We start from the raw sequence: 11623 nt of genomic DNA, 5'->3' as shown, positions 1-11623 counted from the left end.
CCGCATGTAAATACTTTATATACACAGCTGTGCCTCTATGTTTCATAGTGATTTTATCTTTTATTGCCATGTGTTTGTGATGCTGCTCTGTCACTAATTTTAGTCAGCCTGTTTGCTGCAGCCTTTGGCCAAAATTGGTGACAATTTGGACAGTTGTGATGTGATCATTATAAAATAGACTGTAAATGACTGTTAGTCAATGTTAATGCTAGAAATAGTAATGTAGGAACAAAAAAAGCTCAAAATCAAATGATTTTTACCTATTTTTTTACAATTTTTAAATAAATCCAGATCCAAAACCATAACCAAAATACATGAGGTGTTTTGTACAAAGCCAAAACACAAAGATGGTTTTAGAATTAAAAACCAAAACCAAAACATGGGGGTCTGTTTACATCTCTAGTTCTTCTCTCCAGTGGTTCCTCCATTTTTGGCTCCGCCCACCACTCCTCCGGCTCAGCTTCTGTGAGATTACCAGACTCTCCTGGGACTATGGGAGCTCATCCGTTATTTTGGGAGTCTATGCTCCATCGTGTGCCATTTGATATCCCAGGTTACATAGAAGATTAGGACTTTGGCCATACACTATATTCAGAAAACATCCATCCAATATCAATAAGTGAGGATGGAAAGTAGAATAGCCATTTTAAAACAGAAAAAATACACCTACTGAACCTAATTCAAGTTAGCCAGCTACATACTATAGGTCATTATTACATCACAGAGTCTAGAATTTATCACATTGTTATCAGTGAGCACTATGCAGCTGACTCATGATGTGATTGTCAGATAACTAGAGGAAGAGGTAGTGTTATCACGCAGAAAGCAAATCTGTTTTCAAAAATGTTCGTTATACTTCATAAAATGGTCATATTGGTGATTTTACTCATCTTTTGGACTGAAGCGCGCCCAATTCCAACAGGGGAAGGTAACAGATATTTATTTGTATTTATTTATTTTAGTAACTATTACTAAACCAATTTGTTTAAAATTAGAGGCCTATTAATCAAAGGATAAAGAGCCCTATTGCTGGTAAAAACAGCCCTATCTATCATAGGGTTTATTTGCCAGCGTAAAGTGTCGCTGACTCAGACTTATTTATCTGGTATCACGGCGGTACAAGTACTGCAGAAATTCCTGTTCTGGTAATGCCATCTCATTAACATGTTAGCAGAGCAAAGGCATTTAAAATATGCTTTATTCCACAAATATTGTTTTACTGCAGTAATGTTTAAATTATATTTAATTAGTAAAATAGAAAACACACTTCATTCATTTAGGTAAATAATACAACATATGTAAGTTATATGTTTATGTTTCTGGGTTTTTTTTAAAAAAAACTTTATTTTAACCATTTTTGGGGGGGCATAATGGAACCGACAGCCCAAAACCGAGCTTCCATTACCACTGTGCTGTCCGTATAAGCAGTAAGTTATTATTACCGCACTGGGCCAGTATCCCTGGGGTAGCTAAGTCATAATCACCCGCCTCAGCAATGATTTTTTTTTTCTATAAATGTGATCATCGCTGGTAATCTCTATTTTAAAAAAAGACTAGGTTGGTTATGATAGATTTGTGATTGCTCTACAGCTGCAGCCATAGACACACATGCACACCTCAACTGAAGTCAAGTAAAATCATACTTGCCAACTTTTCCTCGTTGGTTTCAGGGAGATCCTGGGGGAGGTGGGCGTGCGGGGGCGGGGCTTTACGAATAGCATAATTTTGGCCCCACCCCCTAAACGGTTGTCACTAAGATGACGCAATTTTTCCTAGTGTCCAGAAACCCCCTCCAAGCCTGGGGCACTGTGGCTTGACCCTGCCACCGCTTCATATGGCTCTGCTTGAAAAGGGAGAGCTGTGTGCACCTAACAGTAGTGCATGTTGCATTGCCCATGCATATTAGGGATAGGAAGAGTTGGAGAGCAGCCAAGCACTGTCTAAAATTATAACCACGCCCCCATGCATGCTGGTCACGCCCACTGGTGGCGTGGTGTGGAAACCCCCCTCTACAAATCCTGCATTTGCCCCTGAGTCATGTTGTCTTACCTGTCAGTCTTTTATTAAATATTAGTCTCCATGAAAATGGCCACCTCCATAGGCATCAATACATGGACATAGGACACAATTTCTGAACTGTGTCATCATGCCACAAATGGGGAAGCCAACCACGTCTTGTACTGGCTCAGCATCAGGGAGAATGCCAGACACTTTAGGGAGTGACGGAGATCACCCCTAGTTCAGGGAGTCTCCCTGACATTCAGGGAGAGTTAGCAAGTATGAGTAAAATAGCACAACTTCCTATACAAAGCAACAAGCAGATAGTAAGATATATCTGGTAAATGAAGTTGGACTGACAACAAATGCATTGCACTGCCCCAGGCCAGCTTCCTCTTCTTATAGAAGCTTCTGCTATTCATTCTTTATAACTCTTCCACTGCCACAAGTCCATTCAAAATGTGTAAATCATGTGACCACACTGTTTTTTGCAGTTTCGTGCTGTGCCAGATTTTGTTTTACCCAAGCAACTTTTGTTTTTACTCTTCCTAAGCAAATTTTGTTGAGCAGCACATTTCATGTTGTGTAAATGCACCTATTACTCTACCTAACACTGTAGTATTTCCTTATTTAGGAAGTGCCTTAATCTGCTAGAAAACACATAAAAATTTAAATACACTGCTTGTCCTCTGGATCAAATTTACAGATAGTAAAAGCCATTTTACAAGAATTCCAACACACTGTGTATTATTTTGTCCTGCTCAATTACATCTTGTGCCCACTGAGCACAGGACAGGGGAGACGCCCATCGTCTGCTCACTGAGCACATGACAAGAGACACGCCAAGTTTCTGCTTTGGAATGTGGAACTGCCCCTATGTAAATGTTCTGTGCAACTACTTGTGGGACTGTGGGCTGAGGTGGAAACGCAAATCGTTGAAAAAATAAATAATGACACTTTAATGTCCTGCCGACTTATATTTCCAACCATACGCTGCATTAATTTCAACCTTAATGGTGTTTAAATTCAATGCATTTTTATTTTCAGATGAGAACACTTCCAATATGGGGGTCCTACAAACCAATGGTAAGTCTATATTTGTCAAATAAATTTCTGCAATCTGCCATCACCCTTCTTTTCTCCTTCATTAGTGGCTCTTTCCCTGTAGCTGTTACTCATTAAAATCTTTCTTCAGGGCTGGTTTATGTATTATGTTTTATCCGCATGTAGTTCCATATAAGTGACCATTTGATATATATATATATATGTTTCTGTTTATTTTTAAAGCATCTACAATGGCTTCTGATGTGCAACCCTTAATGAATGCATCCAGTGATATAGGTACAGTAATTGTTTTATTTCTTGTCTTGCACCAAGTCTTATATAGTGGTATTTACCATGTTGTCTTAAAATGAGATTATTTGTTTCCTAAAGTGCATACAATTTTAATCTAAATGTTTATGGTAGTTTGTGAATGAAATTATAAAAGTGCAATTTCAGTTGCTGCCTCTGACAGTCAACTGGCTTGACCTTCTAAACCTCTACAGGTGGCACCCATACTTATGTACATGTCCTTCTCTTATACACGGAGCGGATCAAGTGACTGAACCATTGCCATTGAGACTTCTTACAGTGGTCAAAATGACCACACACAATAGGTCAAGAGAAGTCATCTTCACATTTTCCACCATGGCCCTTAGGATCATTATCTGGCATCTCAGCTGTTTTCGGGCTACACATGCTGCGGTATCAGGACAATTGTCCGATATCAGCTGCAATATCACAGCATATGTAGGTACCTCCCCACTTACACAAATCCCAATCTTACAGATAAGAATTGTTTCTATAGATGTTACATCTTCCCATATTTATTTTCAACCATACACATCTGAAAGTTTATCATGTGCTTCTCTCATCCGTAATACTCTTTCTTTCCTGAACAGCGATTTCTGGTTGGTCATTCTTGAGGAACGCTATGGTGGCTCAAACTTGCCTCATCTGTATCGTACTGGCCGTGTTAGTCTTGCTCTTCATACGTATCCAGTAAGTTACTAACATTGTCTATACATTATATTAAGACACGCTAAATTCAAATATCTTCTTTACTCAAAGTGCATTTGTCACCTACACACAGTGGAAGAAACCATTTTTTTGGGCTTAACAAATACCCATAAGAATGCAGCCTACCAATTCACTAGGAGCCATTGCTTCATGAATATTCATGAATTGCCTCCTTGATGTAATTGGTTCCCAATGAATTGATAGGCTGCATTCTCATACGGTGGTAGTCACTTTCACGATGACTACAATAACGACAACAAGGACACCGATGAGCATGAAGGCGACAGTCAATAAATATCTACATACGAATATTTAGATGAACTGTCTTTCCGGCACACATTATATACGTCAGTTGTCAATTGGGAAGAGAGATTTTTCCGGCCACTGCGGCAGTGGGAGGACCCGGGGCTAGAATACATTATACAGGCGTCGGGTCCACCCATTGCCGCCTTAAAAGCGCTAAATCGCACTGTGACCAGTGTAAATGACGGGGTTAGCAGTGGCCGGAATAATCTCTTCGCAATTGACAGCTGACGGATATAATGTGTGGCGGAAAGACAGTTTATCTAAATATTGGTAAGTAGATATTTATTGACTGTCACCTTCATGCTTGTTGCGATTTTTAGGTTGGTGTCCTTGTTGTTATTGTTATTGTAGTCATCGTCAATACCTACCCCACCCATCTCATAAATATAGGTTCAATGTACAAATTGGCTGCCTCCAATATGTATAGATGAGCGATGCACTTTAATTGTGTCTAATACAGCAAGACACATTTGCTAGACTAAGATTTATGTTATTGCTCTAGTCAGGCTATAAAACAAATTAAGAGTTTGTGACTGCTTCCCTTTTGCCTGCTCTCTCTGAGATCACAGCATGTTCACAATGGGGAGATTATCATACATCAATCATAATGACAGGAGGGCTTTGGGAGACAATCAGGGCAAAGAGAAACAAACAATGGTTTCATCTACGAACTGGACAAAGTTCCTAGGTGCAGTCACCCCTGTTTGTAAGATACCCCCATGGGTTAGTATGATAAGATGAAGTCATTTGGGAGTATAGTACATTTTGGTCTTTATGATGAAAGGGAATGGATGATTATGGGGACAGCAAGGGGTTACATGTGAGCTTATGCCACAAATGCCACAGCAAGATTTCCTTTATCAGCACAAGATATTCTAATAAACCTCATGGGGTGAAGAGTGATGTTTGAAGGCTTTCCATTATAGTGAGTGTTTACAGAGCCTTTCTAGTGGTACAAAAAGCCATATATTTACACCACCTTGGAGAGGACTGACTATGTCTTCATCCTTTTCCTGTGGACGAGACACAACTGGGCCTTTATTTTGTGGAGGGGGCAGTAATCAGGCCTCAGACACTACTGTCAATGGAACGCCTGTAGGTACATATAATATTAGAGGCACATTAATATTCGCACATTATCCATAATTAATGGATTGGTATGAATGTGATAGATGTGAAATAATGCCTACTGAGACCAAAAAGAGGAATGAGGGAATGTATACACCATACATACACATAGATGTGTAAATGATCCCCGCCCCCCAATATTGCTTAGAAGTATCTTACTGAAGTCACATAAAAGAATCAAGAATATTAATATACATTTATCTCCTAATACTTACATACAATAACAGATACAATTATTGTGATTTTAGAGCAATATTCCCTTTTGTACCCCTTAAGCCTGTGCAGCTCACAGTAGACAAGGGTAAAGGACATCCTGACCTGTGGTATCATGTAGAGGGCTCTCATGTGTTCTAATGTTTCCAGGAAAGTGCCCTGTGTTCCACCCAACATCTTTATCTTACAAAGCTCACTCTCCTATAATACCTGATGCACCCAAGTTACCAGGATGTGACAATAGCTTCCTATAACCGTATTACAATATCTGTGAGAATTTTATGACCTGAGCAATGTTCAGGTCACATGGGTGTCTACATTTTCATTTTAATCATATAAAGAGCAACATCGCAAGACAGCCTATGGTAGCACAGGCACATCATGGTATAATCTTTTGGGCCCACTAAGGATGTTAGGTCCCGTAGTGATCACATCCCCTGCAGCCATGATTGCTGTGACCCTGGACCATGTAGGAGAATAAACAAAACCTGGTTTCACATTATTTTTGCCTGCCTATGACTTCACCCTTTACACAAGATGTGGAGAAGTGCCCAGTGGATTAGCTGCCCATGAAGAGGATGAAGAAAGAAGAAGAAAGCTACTCACCATTCCGGAGTTTCAGAGGTGAGTATTCTTCTTTGTTCGTTGCAGGTCCCGGTGGTCAGGGCTCACTTCATGCTGCTGTCCAATGAGTGGCCGGAGAGGCGAGCCAATCCTGACTTGCCTCCGGCCATTTGAAGTGTTGGCGCTATGATTGGCTCACGGCGATGGCCAATGACGTCGACGTGCCGGCGGCTATCTAAGCCACCGGGCGCCGCCATCTCCAGTTCAGTTCGCCAGTGGAGAAGAAGAAAGAGAACGTTGTGGGATATCCAGCAGCGGAGAAGCCGGAGACACCAGCGGAAGTGGCAGGGAGCCCTTGTAAGGGCTGTGAGCTACCCTGCCACGCAAAGATGACGCGGCACAGGAAGGAGCCGGCAGGGCAATAATCGGCGGGGAGCCCTTGTAAGGGCTAAGAGCGCCCCCGCCACGAAGACCGCGGGGAGAAGAGCGCCAAACTGAAGAAGCTGCGTCATCGGCTGGAGGGTGCGGCAAGCAGAGTTTCCTGCGCGGAGCAGGTGAGTATATAAGCCTCAGTTAGGTCAGGCACAAGGCCCGGGGGCAATTCAGGCATTAGGACTGTGGCGCAGGTAGGGGGCACAAAGCCGCAGCAGTAGCTTTTGGGCACAAGGCCCAATAAGCAGTGGTAGCAGGGCACAAGGCCCTTGAGGGTAGCAGGGCGCAAGGCCGTTGAGGCTAGCAGAGCGCAAGGCCCATGAGAGCATAGAAGGGTGCCAGGCACTTGAGGTTAGCAGGGCGCAAGGCCCTTCAGTGTAGAGAGGTGCACGCCTCTAAGTTAGTGGAGCGCTAGGCTCCTGACAGAGTAGCAGGGCAGTAAGCCCTGATAGTTGGTAGTGGGCATTTGGCCCTGGTCTAGCAGGATGCTAGGTCCCTGGCTAGCATAGGGGACACTTGGTCCCTTGATAGTTTAGTGGGTAAGTTACTGAGAGTGGCTTACAAAGCCCCTCTATCCATCCGGAAGGGCACCTAAAGTCCTGATCCCCAGGACGAAGCGGGATTAACAGCCGGGGATCGGGCCACGGGCAAAGGCCTGTGGAGTGACAGAGTCCCAGTGAACTCGAAAGGTCAAGAACGTGTGAGTATTCCATTTGAGGAAAAGAAAGCTACGGTCCCGTAGTGGTCCCTCAGGATTGGGCGAGTACCTGGGGTGTTGGGGAAGGGATTGTTCTGTGTGGCTTTGTCTCCCTTGTTTTACAGGCACTGGTCGTCAGACGAGGTTTTCGGAAGATCCTGGCGAGTGAGAACCTCTGGAACGCAAGGGATGGAGAGTCGCCGTCGTTGACCCGCTTCCGTGAGTATAGCCGCGGTGATGGCAGTTCCCTTGGTGCTCTCATCTTGTGGAGCTGCCCCTCCTTAATTTTCCACTTTTTTCTTTACAGTAAAACGAGTGCCCGGCACACGAGAACAGGGGCCATTTTCCCCTGCTGCGTTTTGGGCGCACGGACATCCCCCCCCCCCCCCCTATCTCCCCACTGGATCTCACAAAGACACCACTGTGACTTTATTTTGTTTTTATGAAGCAAACAGAGGCATACTTGACAACAATCCCGATTTTACTGGGCCTGTCCTAATTTAGTTAATGAATAGATAGGGATAGATAATTGAAAAAGGGGGTGTGGTCTCCTCTAAAATGGAAATTCATTGAGCAGATCTGGTTGTGGTTTGAACAACCAGCAAAACACTGGGTCTGATTCATCAGGATATCTACCGCTTTTGAACGTACGACAAATCCACACTCAGTGCAATGATTGGCCAAAATAATGACATTGACCAAACAAAATCATAACATGTGTAGACTGGTTAATCAAATCTGTGTTGGACTTTTGTTCCTTGTGCCACATTATTATGGGAGAAACTGAACTGTAGTAGTGTGAGTGTGTGTGTGTGTGTGTGTGTGTGTGTGTGTGTTTAGACTGTAAGCTCCAATGGGGCAGGGACTGATGTGAGTTCTCTGTACAGCTCTGCAGAATTAGTGGTGCTATATAAATAAATGATAATGATGCCCTCTGTATCTTGTGCCCCTATACACTGCTCTCTGACAGGGGCATTCTAGCACCTAAGACGCTTGTGCTCTGACTCCCCTCTTATTCTCCATTCATCCAGTCACCCTCTGGTCACTGCATGAGTGTGGTGACAGGAAGCATGTTGAAGGCCAGGAGGCCATCTAAGACAAAGGTCGCCCCTCACCTCATGGAAGGAACGGTCCTGCTCACTAACATCTTACAGGAGCTAGCTTATGTTCCTGCCCTGGTGATCTACTACACATTACAATCTACATCAGTTGCCTGTCTTATTGTGTACATTATTATCAACTGACAGTTTCTCATTATTTTTTAATTCAGCTTAAAGGACAAAGGAAAAAATCCCACCGCTGCGGAGGGGGAACTCCAATCCGTTATTGTCCACAAACCCCCTGATCCAGGTAATAATAATTAAATTTTTATTTAGCTATGTATGCCAATGTTTTATCCACAGGTCAGAGACATTTCCTCTGGTCTCAATTATGTTGTTGCTGAAACAGAGCAGACTAGGAAGCTGTACTGGAAACTGTGTAACTAAATCTCTTCAGTTTCATATTTACTGGGCAGGGGCTGGTTTTACTTTGTGGGCCTGATTCATCAAGTACCGTAAATGTCAATTTTGTGTTTATAATCCGCGAATGCCTAGAACCAGACCATACACAGCTAAACGCAACAACGTTCAATTCATCTTCGTACGCAAAGGACACTTACTTCAGATTACGATTTTTGGGAGGGAGCGGGATGGGGAACAGTGTTTGCCCGTAGTCAATGTACAATAAGGGCGTCCCAAACTCGAGCGCACACAGCCACATCTTATTCAAGCTTTGGGCATCTCAAAGGCACTTTTTTTCTGCCGTGTCTCTTGCTCCAGCTACAGGGCTAGTCTAAATCCTGGTTACTAGTGATGACAGCTGCATATGCATGCTATAACATGTGTTGTTGTTTTTTTTAAATGCCCTTAGTTTTTAACCAAGTAAAGCCAGCACAGGGATGCTCTAAAAGTTGTTCATGCTGCAATGAAGAAGTTTTTTAAAATGTTTCTGCTACACTGTCCGGTTGGAGACGCGTATATATACACAAGGCCAACCGAAACATTTCCTAACCCTCAATGGGAATTATTCTGTCTCTTTGTGCATCGAAAATATATTTAGAGAGGAGTTGTAAACTTTACATGATATAAATCAGCAGCAGAGGATACAACCTGCATGATCAGATCTATGCCTAATATCTCCAGATATATGATAAATAATAATAAATATTTAGGACACAATGAGATATTTGCTTAATATTTTGGGATGTATTGGGAGAAGATTACTGTAGTAAAAATATTTTTTGTTAATTTCATGTTTATTGGACAATTTGAAGAACGTACTGTGGCTATTTGATACACATTATTCTCTCTGGTTAATATAATTAATGTCAATGACTTTTGTATTGTAAACAATATAAAATGTTGATAGCGGTTGCTCTGTAATTGAAACTGAACATGCGTGAACTGCTTCATTTAGGAAAACAGGGTTAATAAACAGAAATGAGTAAAGATACTGTATGTGCTGGTGCTGTCATCACCCTGAGCACATATCTTTACACTGAGCCTTCTGGACCTCCTTAGAGGCTGCATCTCCATGGTGCCTGCTAGACTTACGTATGCTTGCCCCTACAGTACTCCACGTATGCCTGCCTGCCCCCGATCCACCTCTCCAGGCACAAGTGGTTGGAAGTGTAAGTTACATTCACAGTGCAGAAAAAACTTCTTTTTATACACTGCAAATGGACTTGTGTTCAACTCTAATTCAGGCCAACAGTGTTTCCAAATCAGTAATACAGGAGGAAATGTTTTACATTTTATATTAATTGCTATCAGGACGGAGCTTTATATTAAAAACCATAAGCATGAAGAAATCAAAGGTTTCCACAGTTTCCATTACTAGCCCTAGAATTTTCCATGTTTTTTGCTATTCTGAACTTATATTTTCTCATGATTCTTTTTCAGTGTCCATAATACAAGCATAAAACGATAAATATTATATACAATAATAATATAATAATAACAATAATAATAATAATATATATGGGGGCTGTTTGTTACTTCTTACTAACAGTTTCTATTTGATATTTTAAGTTACTCCGAAAACCACAATTGAAAGAAAGGTCTGTAATACAGATGATGGCATTGGCAGAGAAAGTAAGCGGAGCCCTGTTAAAGTCACTGACACAGTGAAAGAGAAAGTAGAGATTTCCATAGTGGCTGAAAATGGGTTCAAAAGAAAATTTTGGGAAAAGAAACAACAGATTGAAGAAACAATTAAATTAAAGACAAAGAGAAGTGGGCAAGTTAAAGGAGACAAAAAAGAGGAAGTTAATGAGGTGGAAGAAACGAAACCTACATAAGAGAAGGCTGAAGCAGTGAAAGTTTACTTCACAAGAAGAGATACATTTTAACTATTAAAACAGTCATTTTAAAACAAATGAGAGTACACGTCTCTTACTTCTTCAGTCCAAAAGCCAAACACTCCATCCTTGACATTGGATATTTATGGGTTACAAGTTACACAACTAATTACATATTCATGATATTCTAACACACATTCCTATTTTTAAGAAAACACAAGATATCATCTCTTATAGGACAATTCTTTCATTTTCATAGTCCACAGTCATCAGCTACACTCTGATGCTCAATATTCATTGGCTGATTCCATTTCAGATTCAAAGAAAAGGGACGTCTTGCTTCATTGGAGTATAAACATAATGAAAACTCTTCATTGTGTCAGCCCTTATCCATATCGAAATGTCCATACAGATCAGATACTTAAGGCAGTCCCTATAGTGGCTGTAGGATTACAACTCAGCACAAAAGTTAGAGCATACAATATTGATAACAAGGTGGTGTTGAAGCTATAAATATCAGCTGATAGGATATGCAGTGTCATCCTTAATTCTAATACACGGTGATACATTTATATTGATCTAATACAAATGCCTTATTATACATTGTATCTAATGTAATAGTTATGTAATGACTCACTTATTATTCTCTTAGTTATAAGCTTCAGATATAAAATATCTTCTAACCTTAAAATTGCTTTAACAGCTCCACCCTCTAAAGATTTCCAAACCTGGGAACATCTATACTCTTTTAGTAGATGTCCAAATTACCTTCAGAAAATCTGGTCATCATATATTTAAAAATCTTAGCTCCACATCCTACAACTACATATATTACTATTATTACTATAAACACTAAAATTATTAGTTTTCCTAAGGTGTGCATT

General features: G+C 41.2%; 1 protein-coding gene across 2 annotated transcripts; it reads left to right on the top strand.

Annotated features, from left to right (window-relative positions):
• Positions 1-457: 457 nt before the first annotated feature.
• LOC142157622 (uncharacterized) lies at positions 458-10817 on the top strand. 2 transcript variants are annotated; one of them, XM_075211219.1, is made up of 6 exons: positions 458-928; positions 3046-3084; positions 3286-3339; positions 3942-4041; positions 8670-8749; positions 10471-10817. In XM_075211219.1, exons 1-6 carry the CDS (start codon positions 844-846, stop codon positions 10737-10739), a joined length of 627 nt encoding a protein of 208 aa, XP_075067320.1. In that variant the 5' UTR covers positions 458-843; the 3' UTR covers positions 10740-10817. The 2 variants fall into 2 exon arrangements, with proteins under 2 accessions (XP_075067320.1, XP_075067321.1); XM_075211220.1 differs by lacking the exon at positions 458-928 and adding an exon at positions 2165-2273.
• Positions 10818-11623: the final 806 nt, after the last annotated feature.

Source organism: Mixophyes fleayi, chromosome 5 (assembly GCF_038048845.1).
Source record: "Mixophyes fleayi isolate aMixFle1 chromosome 5, aMixFle1.hap1, whole genome shotgun sequence".
In the NCBI taxonomy this organism is placed as follows: domain Eukaryota; kingdom Metazoa; phylum Chordata; class Amphibia; order Anura; family Limnodynastidae; genus Mixophyes; species Mixophyes fleayi.
This window is presented reverse-complemented; position numbering and strand designations above follow the sequence as displayed.

Excerpts from the sequence above, each read along its gene's own strand:
- LOC142157622 (XM_075211219.1), top strand. The coding sequence starts at position 844 with ATGTTCGTTATACTTCATAAAATGGTCATATTGGTGATTTTACTCATC. Across the intron at positions 3,085-3,285 it reads GGGGGTCCTACAAACCAATG|CATCTACAATGGCTTCTGAT; the intron begins GTAAGTCTATAT and ends TTATTTTTAAAG. Across the intron at positions 4,042-8,669 it reads TTGCTCTTCATACGTATCCA|CTTAAAGGACAAAGGAAAAA; the intron begins GTAAGTTACTAA and ends TTTTTAATTCAG.